The sequence below is a fragment of the Malus domestica genome, chromosome 11 (assembly GCF_042453785.1).
Source record: "Malus domestica chromosome 11, GDT2T_hap1".
In the NCBI taxonomy this organism is placed as follows: Eukaryota; Viridiplantae; Streptophyta; class Magnoliopsida; order Rosales; family Rosaceae; genus Malus; species Malus domestica.
The window spans coordinates 9,618,483-9,634,493 of record NC_091671.1 but is presented as its reverse complement, the minus strand read 5'-3'; the positions used below and the strand labels follow the sequence as shown (position 1 = coordinate 9,634,493).

At 37.3% G+C, this 16,011-nt stretch overlaps 2 protein-coding genes and 1 long non-coding RNA gene across 7 annotated transcripts; 1 reads left to right on the top strand and 2 right to left on the bottom strand.

Annotated features, from left to right (window-relative positions):
- Positions 1-2,977: 2,977 nt before the first annotated feature.
- Positions 2,978-3,926, top strand: LOC139189120 (uncharacterized). The gene is made up of 3 exons (XR_011572655.1): positions 2,978-3,129; positions 3,479-3,561; positions 3,661-3,926. It is a non-coding gene; the product is annotated as an uncharacterized lncRNA (long non-coding RNA).
- Positions 3,927-3,974: 48 nt separating this feature from the next.
- Positions 3,975-9,441, bottom strand: LOC103447723 (inner membrane protein PPF-1, chloroplastic-like). Of its 5 annotated transcripts, none has more exons than XM_070807379.1 (12): positions 8,961-9,435; positions 8,751-8,861; positions 8,568-8,642; positions 8,369-8,429; positions 7,903-7,976; positions 7,694-7,798; positions 7,336-7,443; positions 7,052-7,155; positions 5,841-5,990; positions 5,645-5,759; positions 4,430-4,570; positions 3,975-4,270 (listed from the first exon to the last, which is right to left on the bottom strand). In XM_070807379.1, exons 1-11 carry the CDS (start codon positions 9,285-9,287, stop codon positions 4,463-4,465), a joined length of 1,338 nt encoding a protein of 445 aa, XP_070663480.1. In that variant the 5' UTR covers positions 9,288-9,435; the 3' UTR covers positions 3,975-4,270; positions 4,430-4,462. The 5 variants fall into 5 exon arrangements, 4 of the variants coding, with proteins under 4 accessions (XP_070663480.1, XP_070663481.1, XP_070663482.1 ...); XM_070807380.1 differs by having other exon boundaries at positions 3,975-4,244; XM_070807381.1 differs by having other exon boundaries at positions 3,975-4,184.
- A 3,344-nt stretch (positions 9,442-12,785) lies between these two features.
- LOC103447796 (WUSCHEL-related homeobox 2) lies at positions 12,786-14,878 on the bottom strand. The gene is made up of 2 exons (XM_008387001.3): positions 14,444-14,878; positions 12,786-13,421 (listed from the first exon to the last, which is right to left on the bottom strand). The coding sequence occupies exons 1-2, from the start codon at positions 14,814-14,816 to the stop codon at positions 12,979-12,981; spliced, it is 816 nt and encodes a 271-aa protein (XP_008385223.1). The 5' UTR covers positions 14,817-14,878; the 3' UTR covers positions 12,786-12,978.
- Positions 14,879-16,011: the final 1,133 nt, after the last annotated feature.

Here is a 16,011-nt window from a genome sequence, read left to right as displayed (position 1 = left end):
ATAGCATGCATCACATGGGAGGGAACAATGGTTATAGCATTAAAGACATAATTACACCTTGCCTTCTAGATATGCCAGCAAGAAAAAGCAATAATGGAAAGGATCCTGGATCTCTCCCGCGGGTGAGAAGCCAAATTTATCATATCTTGGATCCAGGAATTAAAAGAAGAAACCCCATCGCCAACCCTCCGAAGACAAAGCTGCCCGCCAAACCAAATTGGCTCCACCCAAGGACACCGCAAAAGCATATGTATAACAGACTCCTCTTGATTCTTACAAATGGGGCACAAAGGTGATGGAGCCGACCAATGCAAGAATAACCCTATCATTGTTGCCAACGCCTCCCTCACAACCCACCATATGAAATTTTAGATTTTAGGTGGTGCATTAACTTTCCACACAGCCTTCCAGACCATATCCTCTGAATTAGGAAGAACCAAGGAATTAGATGCCCCAACCATCAACCTCGAGGAGTGAATCCAGTGATATCCCCCATTTACTGAGTATTTGCCGCATTTAGCCCCAGACCAAACCAACCGATCCTGCCGAGAAAAAGACCCCATTGGAATGTCACGAATAGCCTTGACCTCCACCTCGGAAATGAACAGACGTAAAAAATCAATGTCCCATGTTTTAGTACTCTGACAAATAAGGGAAGATACCCTTGTATTCATTGTAATATGAGTGGAACATCGGGGAATAGGATGACCTACAGGAAATATGTTTACAACAATCCAACTCCACTTGAATTGATTGACTAATATTGGGACCCATAAGAGCATTCGTCCTTGCACCCGAGGTTCCTTGTTCGATATCCACAAGAAAGTTGCTCATGATCATGTTTGGATTTCTCCATTGGTTAGCTTGAGGAGGCAGAATCAGATATCTTTAAATTGGGTAATCAACTTATGAGACACTAATTATCGGTATATGCTAATAGCGACTTCAGGTACGACATTGTATGCAATGATATTTTGGGGTTGCGGTTGAGCTAAGACATACAACTGAGCATTAATAATTTGATAGTGAACTCATTCATGAGAGTCGTACCGAAGACTTTCTATTTATAAGTGCAGAAGAAGATTAGTGAATTGTAGTGATAGTGTCCTTAAGTTTTTTTTTTTTTTTTTCAATTTTCCGTAACATTTGAGACCCCAAAGTTTTAGAAACTCCTCCAACCTACCCACTTCCTAAGGCCCAGTCCGCCATAGCTTTGGAGACGTTAGTAGTTAAGTAGTTCACTGACTCACTACTAATCCCCCCAAGGTAATTACCTGCATGGACTTGGCGAACGGAAAAGTTGCTCTTTATGATCAAAATGTCATGGATTTGAATCTTAAAAACAATCTATTTGCAAAACGAGGGTAAAGTTGCGTACGATAGACGTTCCTCTCCCGGACCCTCGCAAAACGGGGAATTTTTGTTGGCTTAAAGTCGCCCTTTTTACTTGCAAGTGCAGGGTTTTATATGGTTTTATATAAAAGACGTCAACGTATTTAATAATGGAACTATTCAATATAAACAACATTCGATTCAATTAGGGTTCCAAAGTTAGACTACTACATCTTAGCAACAGGTTGGTTTTGTCCCCCGTGGTGCCTTAGCACACGTTGGGTGCAAGAAGACACTTTTCTTTTTCATTTTTACAAGGCATCATTTAATAATGAGTAACATAGAGAGTTGTTATTGGCGCATTAAAAATGTCGTCCCATAATCTTCCAATATTTCCTTCAAGTTGTTACACAAGAGGAGTGCAAAATGGTCGTTTTAGAGACTACGCCAAACTCGTTGATGTTTCAACTTAATGATTTCTGGCTTATGAGAATGACGAAATACATGCGTCAGGTTCCACCTCTTGGCATCAAATTTTTACAAAACCATCCAACTTTGCAGACACTGTAAAAATCCATATGGGAGGAGTCTGGTGAGTCCAGAATCAATAGTTGGATTATGGGAATCCAGACAGATTATTGGCATGCTCATTTGGTAATCAAGTATTAAGAGTTGGGTGGCCTCCAGCAGAAGCTCCATCATGAAAAGTACTTTTTTCTCTCAGGTGCTTCTGCTCTTGCAAACTCCTAGATACAGTGTACAGATCTTAATGGAAATGAGTAAGAGTGACTCCGGTAGAAAGCACATTCTCTACGGAAGCTCACTAGACAAACAAACAAAGACGCATGCACTTCTGGATTTGTAGGCATAGGCATGTGTGCTGAGCATCATCATGATCGCAACAAAGCCACTAAAGATACGATGAGGAGAAATATAAGTAGTAAATGTAATGCTCCGCTCGTTTGATAATTATTTCGCTGTCAGTTTTTAATTTTTATTTTCCCGTTTGAGATAAATGGGAATTAAGTGGGAGAAAGGGGGGATGAAGAAGGGTAGAGGAGGAAGGATGTAGAAATGAAAACTTGAAAGCGGAAACATGTAAAAAAATTTCGAGGTTCTAGTTTTTGCATTATGTACCATTTCATGTACATTCTTTCCACATTCCTCCTACCACTTTTCACCATCTCTCATTCCTCTATCTCCACCAGAAAAGTGAGAACTAAAAACTAACAGACAAAATAGTTATCAAACGAGCGTCTTTATTTCCAAAAGGAGATGTAAGTTGCCGACAGCATGGTTTTCAAGTAGTCATGGATGCAATCATAAGTACAAAGAAGTCAACTAATAATGAGGAGCAATACATGATTTTGTAATGTAAAAAGAGAAATGCTAAGGAGACTCTGCCACCTCACAGTTTAACGCCAATTCTCGTGCTAGCATTATAAAACATTATGCAAAAAATACAATGTGGCAAAAAGTTCATGGAGAGTTCCATTTTTGAGAGTCTCCTTAGCATTTCTCAAATGGCACAGGATTCCCATCCAACTTTTTAACAAAACATTCCCACAAATTTTTCAAAATAGGTTATGATTAGGGCGATGCCTGCGTGGCATATATAATCATTTCTTCCGGCTTATAAGAAGCCCTGCCACACCAAACATCCCAAAATATTCCTATTCACTGTTAGCATGCTCAACATGAGAAAACAAACTCCCATTCATCTCCTCTTGGTGTGGCTCCTGCTTGCAGCTTCTCAATACCACTACTACAATATTCATGTTCAAGCTATTGAATCAGGTAAGACACTGCGGCTACGTTTGGTGCCTAGGATTGGATTAGATCAGATAACGCAGTAAATTCAAGGCTCGTTATTACAAGATGTTGTTCTACCATTAGTGGACAAAGTTTGGAAGTTGGCCTCAATTTCTTCCGACAACGTAACCTGAATTTAGTGATTTATCTGATCTAATCCAATCCTAGGCACGAAAGGTCCCTATCTTCTTTCTTTCTAAATAATGTGAGAAAATGTAACAAACATTTGAACATGATTCATATCATTCTAAAGAAAATGCAATGCAACTGAACAGATTGTACCTTGTTTCCTTCAAGATTTAATACATATTACCTTCTTTGTTGCTGGCCGCAGTTCAGTACAAGCTCAATACTGCACAACCTGGCTCAGGTTCAGGGTCGGTGGGGTCAAGAACCAGAAATGTTCTGCCTAGTAAGGTGTGTATATGATACGATTGGATTTATCAGTAGCATTTACTCAAATTCAAGTAACTTTACCTTGACTCCTTTGCATCTTTGTTCAACATTACAAATCAGGTCAGTGGAAGGAACGTCCATAAAACTCCATCACGACCGAACCCAGTAGGGAATCATCGCCCACCATCGGAGCAATGAACATTTGATGCAATTGTAGTTAACTTAGCAAGTAGAACTAATTGGATTATTGTATAATAATTTGTATTTAATGTAGGCCTAAAGGGAGATTAGTGGTTTCATTGTAGGTCAAAAAAACCTCTCCTCTGAGGTATGTGCTTGTACAAAATTGGATTTAGAACATCTGAATTCTAGAAGCTTTTGTGGCATTTGTGCATGAACAAATATGTTAGTGTAGGAGTTCCATAATCTAAATCTTCTGTAGAACTGCTAACGTCAGGAATTACTAAAAGGCTAGAAAAAAGGTTCACATATATCACTTACCCGGGCAATCTTTTAATCTACAAATGACAGACATTCAAAGGATAACATGTCATCCTAATGGCTCGGGTAAGTTGCAGAAGAATGAAAAAGGAAAATATGAAAACAGACCTGCTGCCGAAAGCCTCTAAATTTGGAAAAACCAGCTGCATTGATACACGAACTTACAACTTTACTTTGTTTTCCAAAAATGAAAAGTAACAAATCTGACAAGAAAGTACATTTTAGCACCCTGTGGAATGAAGAGACTAAGTAGATGAGAACTTTTTTTGGTCAATGGTAGATGAGAACTAATTAGCATGATTTTCATTAGATCTCAAAAATAATGAGCCAACATAAAGCTGGCAATATGTTAACTACAATACACTTGGCTGAGATATACAGGACTCACCGTGAATTACAAACTTAATCAGTATACAGTCATTTATGCAGCACGCTTCCTTTTAGATCGCTTGCTTCTCCTTGGTCGAGGATCATTTGGAAGCTCTTTTCCAACACTAGACGCGTACAACTCTTCTAGAACCTCCTCACCCTGATAGAACCTCTGAATTAGTTCCAAATGCCAAACTTAAACTAGTTTTAAATACAACTAGACATCCTAATTTTCACTAATTGGATCACGTTCATGTTTGTTCCTATGTTCATTAATTGGATCACATTCATGTTCGGTACTTGTTCAAAGTGTATAATGTTCAATACAACAACAAAGAAACCATTCCAACAATAAATTTAACTAACTGATAAGATTATTATTTCATTTCTTTTATACATATAACTTATTAGAGAAAGTGCCATCTGAGTTTCATGAAATACTCGTTTTAGTACGGTGACAAGATAAAAAACATCCCATTTTTAGATAGTTGGGTGGGGAATCAAACTCAGTGGGCTGCCTAGCATGTAGTACAGAAGAAGAAATCCATGGCAGACATGCACATTATCATGCATGTGTGAAGAAATAAGAGACTTCTGCAATCCACTTTGTACAAGTTCTTGCAACAGTAAATCAATTGACACACCAGTAGTGGAACCCATAAACTATCATCAAAAAGACAAAGTAGAAGTTATGGCTTATGATCACGCTGTAAAAGTGACTAACTTCAAGCCCCCAATATGCTTGTTAAAATTAATTAGTTTCATTCAAAGGAATCATGGATGATTATTAGGTACTTTAACTGTAGCTGGGACTATTAAAATAAAACAAACAAGGAATTTTTTTACCATCCAATGAAAACTTCCGCTTTGAAAAATGGATTAGCAAGGTACCTCTATACACGCAACTCCTATTTTCTTCAATAAAAAAAAAGGTCGTACCCAGTGCACAAGGCTCCCGCTTTACGCAGGGTCTGGGAGAGGTAAATGTCGGCTAGCCTTACCCCCATTTATGGAGAGGTTGCTCCCAAGTCTCGAACCCGAGACCTACCGCTCATGGGCGAAGGCACTTGCCATCGCACCAAGTGCGACCTCCTATTTTCTTCAATAATCATTAAAATTATACGTAAAAGCAAAGTCATATTTTCATATTGTTCAGAAATAATGCTAAGGTTTCTTCTTTAGAAGACTATTTAACAAGTTAAATCTAATCATCACGCTAAATTTTGCATTTTACCTTGTCAATACTTTCTTCATCTGGACCATCTTCAGAATCAGAAGTCAGAACCTCTTCATTTGCTAATGCCTTGCTCAACTCCTTCTTTTTCTCTTCTTCTCTTAACTTCCTAAATCTGTTGATCACCAATTTTCTTTTGGTCAGGAACAAAACTTTATGAAAGATTTTATATAATTCTCCAAAGTATAACACCAACCTACTGCCAGCTTCTACTGGCTGAGAATCTGATCGCTTTGCACGTCCTGCTGTAATGATTCCACTTGCATTCTCATTCACAATAGGCTTTGCACCTCCTAATCTGCGTAGCCATACTTGTTGTGCCGTGCTGAGGACATTGTTTGTGAACCTGGAAACCACATAGTACAACTGATAAAGAATGAGCGTAGACGAGGTCACTTTGAATCATTTTTCAGAACTACACCAGATAAAGCATGCAAAGGAAAGTAAACATACTTTTTTTCATTCCTAATGCTAGATAGATTGTATTTTGAGGAAAGCAATATCCTAGGAGATAGGTTGTGGGGTTTCTACCCATGCCTCCCGGGTTCAAAACTCCCCCATACCCTAAACTAATGTAATAGTTTCGAACTCTCCCCCGTCCCCTTAATAATAGTATTTTGTTTTTTAATAAAGGAAACCAATATAATATTCATTAACATGACAGTGGTGGCAACCACAGAGAATAATAATTACAAATTAAAAATTAAAATGAAGTGGAAGGATAAGTTTTTACAGTATGATATAGATGCGCTACTGACTGTACCAACAAAATTTGACAGTGTAACTGTAGAAACTCATTAATAGTAAGCTGTCCCTTTTAACCAAAAAATGCAAAAACCATGGATCTTATCTCTACTAATTAATAAAACACTCATTGTCAATCAACCAAAACCCTATGAAATTACCAGTTTAACCCTCTAATTAAAACAAAACATGAATAAAAAATATGAGGCAAAAATGTAATTTCACACAACCAAATTTTGTTGTTTTTTTTTTTTCAAAGCCTCACCTACATGTAATCCTAACATATCTCTAATTAAAAATTAAAAATAAAAATAAAAAATAAAAAACTTCCCACTCCCACATTCTCTATCACTCTCTTCCTCTCTCCTTATGTTTCAAAAACAAAAATAAAAAAACTTCTCACACACTTTGTGTGTGCCCATATGCTAGTATAAAATACAATAAAGAAATAGCTTAAGACATCTGAGGCCAAATCAACAAAATGTTAAAGCCCTTGTCAGAAGGAATAAGAGCTCTAAGACATTAAAAGGAAGGAGTGCGTTCATGTTCCTTAACAGATGCCTTTAGGAAGTCCCACGCAAAATTCAGGCAGTAATTTGTATATTAGCATACAACATACATGAAAGAGGATATACAGAGTAAATTCGTTAATGAAAAACTAACCAGTAAATTGACAATCCTGAAGGAACGGATAAGGAGAAGTAACCAATCATGAGGGGAAGAAACTTGAATACAAGAAGAGTGTTCTTTTGAGCTGGATCATCAGTCTGCCAAAGAAAGAGTTAAGGTTACAAACAGGAAAATAAAAATCTGTTAGTCTAGATAACCACACACCTGAATGGCCCATAATTTAATCCCGCAACCATACAAATTGTTTTGCAGCAAAAGGAAACAGGAATCAAAATGAATAGAGAAACCAATGTAAATGCAGACACACAAATCTATACCTGTGGAGGCTTCATGATCTCCATTGAAACATACTGAGAAGCAACAAGGAGGACAGGCAAAACAAGGTATGCTGCAGTGTCAGACCAGCCCAACGGTGGATGTCCATCCTGTGTCATAAATTATCCTTTGTAATAACCAGTTGAATTCACATGAAAGTAACTTGGACTCAGTAATAATATGATACAACTATTCGATCTGTACAATTCAAACTTTAACACATTTAACCGTATACTTTACCAATTGTTAGACACCTGCTAAGATAACAATTGGTTTACTGCTTCCACAATTAAGGTGGACTAAGCTTAGCAGTATACCAATTGCTAACTTCATAATGCATGAAATCACAAAATATCTTACCACAAAGGGAAACAGCCACGAAATGCCAGAACCACTTTGTCGAGCAGCAATTGTTGTTGGGCCACCCAAAGAGGGGATCCAAAAGAAACCTTCTGTCAACAATCCCTTTGAATAAACAAAAAATTGCAAATATCAGCATTATTGTTTTTTATTTTTTAATGATAATAGTTATCTCACCACTGAAAATTTAGTGGCAACCAACTAATTACCTCATTTGCCACATTTGAAAGAGCTTGATATAGACCTATCCAAACCGGTATTGTGGCCAAAGTTGGTAAACACCCTACATTCAAAAATTGAATTAGAGCCTTGTAATTTGGCTCAAGGTGACACACCAGAATACGATCAAGAGATGAAATTAAATTCAACACAACAGCTCAACATGATATTGCAAAACATGGAAATTTTTTAAATTTAAAAGTTAGACAGAAACAGAAATTGGTTCCATTAGTAAACTTAGATATCTCAAGATGAACCAACACAGCAAACAGTTGTGTTTCATTTCTCATTACTGAACCTAACAACTCATCAAATTCATGTAAGAATATGCAAATTAAGTCAGATTACAACTCATATTGAAGGTGTTTCACATTCAAATAAAGCAGTAATTGATCAATCCAGCACGCACGCAGGCATACATCTGTGAACTTTATAGTGATAAATTAAACTGGTTACCTGCCAATGGATTAACCCCTGCCTGCCGATACAGCCGTGATGTCTCAAGTTGTATTCTTTCCTACATAGCAAAAAACCATAGCTACGAATTAGTTACCACTACAAAAACAGGTTGGCAAACATTTAACCGAACCCATTTCGGCAATTACTCCGACTCAACAGTTAAAGGAAACCCATTTCAACAAAAGTAAAGCCTCACCGTATTGCCCTCGTATCTCTTTTGTATGGCCTTAAGTTTTGGTTGAAGGTTTTGCATCGCTAACGTCGATTCCACCTGCATGTTACGAATATTGTACCAAAAAGTTCAAAAATTTTGAAAAAAACAGATGGATTTTTATAAAAAAAAAAAACAAAACAAATTATCAACAACCAAACACCAAACCTGTTGTTTTGTGAGCGGCAATGTGGCAAGTTTGACGATAATTGTAAGCAGTATAATTGCAAAGCCGTATGCATACGGCACGTGCACGGTCTCAAGTCCGCCTTTCAGAATCTATCAAAATTCAATTTCAAACAGTAAAATTCAGCAAATAATCTCCGAAATGTCATTCATTTTCTCAGAAATTTACACAATTTACGAAATCCAAACTACCTTAAGCACGAACTCCATGGCGTCGGAGATGAAGCCGAACCAACCGCCGTTCTTCTGAGCGGTGGCGTCGGTGGAGCTCGGGTCGACGGCCACGGCGGCGTCGGCAATAGTGTAAAGAAGTCCCTCGGCGCGGCTCAAAAGCGAGGCGACGTCGACGGCCGAGTGGTCGAAGGGGTTCATCGGAGGAACGGAGTCGTGCAGGCTGAGCCTGATTCTGGTGGTGGCGAGTCCAGTGCTGCGGTAGGGGAGGGCGTAGGACCCACGGCGGGAGACGGACGGCAGAGATGCGCCGACGAAGGGCGTGGATGAGATGAGAGTCTTCGCCATGAGAGGAGTTTGAGAGTGGGTCCCAGACTCTCTCAGTGGTTCACGGGAGAGTACAGCAAGTGGAAGCGAAGGAGATGAGGAGATATCGTTTTTCCGGATTATCCGTACTCTTTTTTTTTTTTTTTTTTTACTAGTCGTTGATTTTGGCGCGGGGAATTATGAGAGGTTGTTGCGGGAGCCAATGGGAAGCGAGCAGGTGGGGTTAAGAGGGGTTGTTTCGTCAATTCGGCATATTGAATTGCGTGGTTAGTCACCCCTCGTGTGTTTTTAAAGCACTCTTTCTCCGCTCGACGATGTTACACGTGACTTTATTATCTTTCAAAGAAGCTTAAACACAAATTAAGATATTTTCCATCCTTTACTTTGGCCACCAAATCAAGTGACTTGGGTTTTTAAAATTTGATCAAACGGTTAGAAATATGAGCTCTTTTTAAAAATTATAATAACTTTAGCTGTTAGATCAAATTTTAAGGGTACATATCATTTGATTTGGTGACTTTGGAAGTGCACCAACTACTTCGCTTCCTACTATTGACTATTTTTATTATGATAATGTTACGGAGATTAAATTTCTAAACATAAATAAAATGATATGGACGTTAATGATAAGATCATTACTTAAGTGTTGATTAACGTGGTTATTTATTATTGATGACACATCCTTTGATTTTCAAATTTGGTTTAAAAATATGTATCCCTAGCATTATCCTTTTCATTGTACAAAAATTTACAACTTTAATGGTTTTATGCAGTTAAGAGTAAGACTATAAAAGTAGTTCAGTGATCAAACTTTAGTTATAGTTTATTGGCCTAATTATTTTGCTGGAGAATGCTAGTTACCTTTCGCATTTACCTTTTCCTGTCTATCTTTCTCATTTATCACTTGACACGTGTATTCCACTAACACATTCAACTACATAGGTAATGCTTTAAAATCATAGGTTGTGATTTTTCACCTTTATCCTTAGACCAACTTCAAGGGCAAGACACATACCCAAATATTTGGGTTTATAGCCAAAACATGCAATCTAATGAAAAGACTTAGAGCATCTCCAAATAAGATGTCAAAATCCTAGTTGGAATGCCACTGTACATATTGACATCAAAAGTCTTTACAACCGAAGTGTTATTTGCTCACTGAATTTGAAGGCTTTGTGATTTAGAGTCAAATTTGACATCAATGTCAAATTTATTTTTAATTCATTTTAATGGTGGGTTCCTTAATCCACTAACATTTCAACTAATAAAACTTTAGTTTCAAAAATTTTCTAATAATTACAACCATTTAAAGCTATATTTAAATAATAAAATAATATTTAACAATTCGGTTGGAGAAGTACAAAATTTGATAAAGTCTTTAGATTATCATATAAGCCATAAATTATAATTTGACTCTTATAAGTTGACACATCCTTGAAATTATTTGGAGATGGTCTTAAACCCAAAAAGTTAGGCTTTGGACCCAAACTAAAACCTTGAGTTTCTATTAGGCTGACCCAAGTTTTTGGGGGCCCACCTGTTTTTATAGAGCAACGCCGATGCTGTTTAAATTGGCCGACTGCTGCAAAACGTTAACATTTTAGGGGCCTAAATGGCCATTCGATTTTTGGGCCGTTGGTGATCAACAGTCCAAAACGAAACCTTTATTTTATTTTATTACAATCTATAGATTTTGAATAGATTTTGATCTTACAGTCCAACGGTTAACAAAGATTCAACGACTGAAATTTAAATTCAACAGTAAAAATAATAAAATACATTTTTTAAAACAGATCCAATAAATTAGTCGAGTGGTTGGTTGGTGTTATTTGTTCAGTTTTGAAAATTTTGTCCCGATTAAATTTTTTTAAAGTTAAAACATTCGTAAAATTAATTAAAAGATATTACAACTCAAAGTCACCAAAAAAAAAATAAAAAATCAGGGTTAAAACTATTCCACAACAATTAATACACTTTAGGTCTTGCAATTTAGGCCTTGAGAGTTCGGTGACATTCATTGTTCACAGACCTATATTATGTCTTTGGATTTGAGTTTAAGGGTTGGAGTTGATCTTAATGAATTTAAAAGATTAAAAATAAAATAGACTAATAGGGGCCGGGCTCCTTCCACCCATATCTCTTCGTCTTTTATCGTGCTTACCCTTCCACTTTCCCTCATCATACACTGGGAATTTATCGACACCTCCGACGCCGACTCAAAGAAAAACTACCACCATCACTTTGACTCCGAACAAACGGAGAAATAGGAAGAAGCAAATCGGTTCGATAGGCTTATCATTGGGCCCGCTGGCTCCGTATAAAAAGATCTGGAGGGGATTTGGACCCAAGCCTAGGGATGGGCAAATACCCATTGATTATGGGTAACCCACGGTTACCCGCCCATTTAAATTTCACAGTTACGGTTATAGGTAACCGTTTAGATAAATAAACAGTTATGGGTATAACCGTTTACCTGTGAAATTTAAATGGGTTGTTATGGGTATTAACCGCAGTTATAACGGATAACCTTTTACCCGTTTATTTTATATATGTAAAATTAACACAAACTATGTTCCCTGTCAGACAAACTTAAATCAATGCTATTGACTATAATGCATGGTTTATGTAGTTAATATAATATAGACTCAACACAGTTTAAGGGACTTGTAGGATCACATTTCAAGAGTTCGGATCTCCGGATCATTAGGACTTGGTGGGGGAGATCCGGTTGGGATCTCTGTCCCAGTTTGAGAATATATCATCTCACTGCATGTGTTTGGATATATGCTAGTGCAGTGTAATTGAAAATTTTTAATTTGGAGAAAAGATGAACCTGCTCTTGCTTTTCATCTTCTCTCTCATCAACTCCTTCGGATTATCATGTAAGCAACAAGCTATCTCTCCCTCTCTCTCTCTCTCTCTCTCTCTCTCTCTCTCTCTCTCTCTCTCTCTCTCTAAGATTTTTGTTCAGTTGTTCAAATTTTGGTGACAATTAATATATGATGCAGATGGGTATGATCCATTAGATCCATATGCCAACATAACAGTCAGATGAGATTTTCTGCAGCAAAGTGGAACAAATATAAACATATTATATTTGTGTTGAAAAAATATGTAGACTCCTTGATTGTCAAATGACAAATTTTTCTTTTTTAATTTTGAAGTTGTTAAAAACACATGTAGACAGATGAAAAATAGGTAAATGATAAAAAAGAATGGATAAACGGGTTAAAAAATAGTAAATGGGTAAACGGGTACTAAACGGTTACGGTTAAATGGGTACGCAGTTATGAGTATGATTAACCGTTTATAAACGGTTATGGGTATGGTATAACCGTTTAGGCAAATACCCAACAGGTAAACGATTGTGCGGGTATGAGCATAAACGGTTATGGATAAATAACCGCAGTTACTTGACCGCCATAACCGTTGCCCATCCCTACCCGAGCCACCACTATAAAATTTGAACAAATCTCCAAAACTCAATTAAAATAAATTAAAACTTCGAATTGCATTAGATTTGAGTTAAGTTTATTTAATTAATTTTTTAACGTCAAGAAAGTTGAGAAAAGGTACAAAAACCCTAGACGATCCATGAGTTAACACTAAAAAAAACCCAACAATTACATCCCAATAACAAATCCAGTGACGAGGTTCGTTAACCAAAACCTTAATTAACTCACTTAAAATTCCCAAGCACAACAGGCTTGCCCTATGCAGAGAAAAAATCATAGAAAGGCTGCCGGTCACCAACAATCTGTTCAGCAATAGAGCCAATTAGAGCAGCAGAGGAACAGTCAGCATCGTTAACAGTAGAAGGGTAGTTTTGATCTTCTCTTCCTTGCTGCAAAATGCCAGTGGGTTGCAAAGGAAAAAGCGGCAGTGTTTGTTGGTCACATTTGCTGATAAGTTTGCTCGTGGCATCGTTGATCATATCGCTGCCTCCACTAGTATTATATCCATTGTGTGGATTCATGGGTTCATAACCAGCGCCACCAGTAGTGCAGGTGGTTCTTCGCTTTTCCAATTTCTCGGCCCTTGGTCTCCTCTTGACTACACTAGGAACACCAGGGAGAGGCACCTTATTGGGATATGGAGACTGCGGATAGAACCCTAGCTCACTATGAACTGGTACGTAGTATGGGCTGCACATTACTGAAATGAAAACACCAAGTTATTAATTTGGTCAAATAATCAAACTATTGCAAACAAAATGAGAAACCAAAGATTGAAACTTTAAGAGCTATGATGGGAACCAACAACTTAAAGTGGATTAACCCAAAAGGTTATTCTATCAGAAAATAGTAATGCTAGGGAGACAAACTATTTAGACTAAATTTTGTAAATCATATAATGTGGTTGTTGAGAATTGGATTATTACTTAAGTGTTGATTAACTTGCTTATTTCCTCTTGGTGAAACATCATATAGTTTACAAATTTGGTCTAAAAATGAGTCTTCCTAGCATTACACATCAGAAAAAGTAACAGTTTGTACAAAATGTCATGATTCGTGATGACTATATAGAGCAAGCATAAGTTTAAACCAACTGTGATCAGCCTAAGGAGAAAATAAAACAAAGCTTAAATAACTAAATTTTGAAAGAAAAATAAAAAGAAATTTGGAAACAACCATATATAGTACGCAACCACATAGAGTTTAAGAACATTTAACCACACACCCAGGTCGCGTGCATAAAGAAAATGTGCACTCTCTCACATTCAATACTCACATGTCAGTCATGTTCGATCTCCCTAAACTATAAGATGAAATATATGTTCAACACTTTCATATTCATTCTCTCATGTGGTATTCACGTGACAAATTTTGAAGTATGAGGTCATGTGAAACCAGATCAATATGTTCATAGTATTCAATGTGTTTATATATTTTGTATAGAGAATTGTTATTGGCATTCCAAAAATTTCATTTTGCACTCTAAACTTTCTATAATTATAATGAAAAATACACTTGTGAGGAGTGTAGAATGAGATTTGTGGAGTGCTAATAACAATTCTCTTTGTATAAGCTGTATATAATTAATGAACTCATTGTGTGTAAGAGTTTCATCTAAAAAATTCAGAACAATATGCTCATAACAGTTCCATCTAAAAATTCCAGAACAATATATTCATAAATCTAATGAATCTTGAAATATAAAATAAAAAATAAAATTACCATTTGGGCAAGGAAGATTCAAATCATAAGGAGGAAGAAAAATTGGCTGAGTTGTCCTTCTATGTAACAAGCGATTATAAGCTATGCTCTCTTGCTTCTGCTTCTGCCTCTGCCTTGCCTTGTGATTCTGAAACCAGTAAAAAACATTCTTCCCCTCGATGTGACCAAAAGCCTTCAGGCTACTCGTTATCTGCTGTATTTGCTCAGCACTTGGCGTCCTCACTCCTTGCTTGTAAAAATTCTCAAGCATATCAATCTGCTCCTTTGTTGGGTTCCATCGGGATGTACTCCCGCTGTCCCCGGCACGCCCAGAACCCGCCTGCACATGCCGCTGGTCCAGTAGGACTGCACTGTGATGGTGATCACCCTCCATTTTTTTGTCTTTGTTTTTCCAGGGTTTAGGGGTTTATGGGGAGAGAGAGAGAGAGAGAGAGAGAGAGAGAGAGAGAGAGAGAGAGAGAGAGAGAGAGAGAGAGAAGAGATGGAGTTGGAGAGACGACAATAGGGTTATTACCTTTTGCATGGGATTTTTTTTTATAGAGGGACTCAGATAGTCAAACATAAACGACAAAGGGGAGAGAGAGAGAGAGAGAGAGAGAGAGAGAGAGAGAGAGAGAGATTGACATGCGTATTGTTTTTGGTGCTGAATATCTCTGAAAACATGGCGGGTAGCGGCTGATTTCAGAGAGTAATTAAGTAAATGAGGGATTGGCGTTTTCGTTTGTGTTTGCTCGAAAACACAGTGGGAGTGGCGAAATGACAATTTGGCCCGTGCACTCTTTTTTGCTAGGTTCTAGGAATTTAGTTGGCATTTTGTTGTTCCTTAATGTTGCTATCTCGGGAATGAAAGGAGGACAACTAGGGTAGGGAAACGAAGGAAAGGATGGGTATAAATGTCATTGGGTTAGTAAAAAGACAGCCGGTTGGGCTGTAAGGTGTAGGTAAGGGCTAGGCTTTGGGAATTGAAGTGGGAACAGATAGATGCAGAGAGAGAGAAAGAGAAAGAGAGATGAAGTTGAATCGTTTAGGGTTTTGGGGTTGAGGGCAGTGATGACTGTGTATTTTGGTGTGTGGTGGGAGTTGGGAGTGGTGTTTTATGATTCAGGCTCGGTGTGGTTTCGTAGTGCCCAATAGAACATTTCCACTGGTTCATCACGTTTACTGATTTGCATGAATGACTATATTTTGCCGAAAACCCATTTTGGTTTCAGTATTACCACTCTGTAAGAGAATATGTGGTAAGTACCAATAATTAACATATCAATTTATGAAAAGTTATGCATCTCTATAAGTATCTTGTTATTTTTCAACAGCCCTTTAAAGGAAGGGATCTTCATTTTTTTTGAAAAATAGGGACACTCTCTTGACCATTAAATTTGACTTTAATAAAATTTTGTGATTGAGATTAAATAACAGATCATAAAATCTCAACCACTTGATTTCATTAAAGCCAAATCTAACGGTCATGAGGATATTCCCATTTTTTTTGAAAAATGGAGATCCCTTCCCTTAAAGGCTTCCTATTTTTCAATATGTATGAAAGAAAATTTTGGAAAGCAAGGCAGTAA

Excerpts from the sequence above, each read along its gene's own strand:
- LOC103447723 (XM_008386914.4), bottom strand. The coding sequence starts at position 9,287 with ATGGCGAAGACTCTCATCTCATCCACGCCCTTCGTCGGCGCATCTCTG. Across the intron at positions 8,643-8,750 it reads TGCCGCTCACAAAACAACAG|GTGGAATCGACGTTAGCGAT; the intron begins GTTTGGTGTTTG and ends CGTAACATGCAG. Across the intron at positions 5,991-7,051 it reads TCAGGATTGTCAATTTACTG|GTTCACAAACAATGTCCTCA; the intron begins GTTAGTTTTTCA and ends TGTGGTTTCCAG.
- LOC103447796 (XM_008387001.3), bottom strand. The coding sequence starts at position 14,816 with ATGGAGGGTGATCACCATCACAGTGCAGTCCTACTGGACCAGCGGCAT. Across the intron at positions 13,422-14,443 it reads GAATCTTCCTTGCCCAAATG|TAATGTGCAGCCCATACTAC; the intron begins GTAATTTTATTT and ends TTTTCATTTCAG.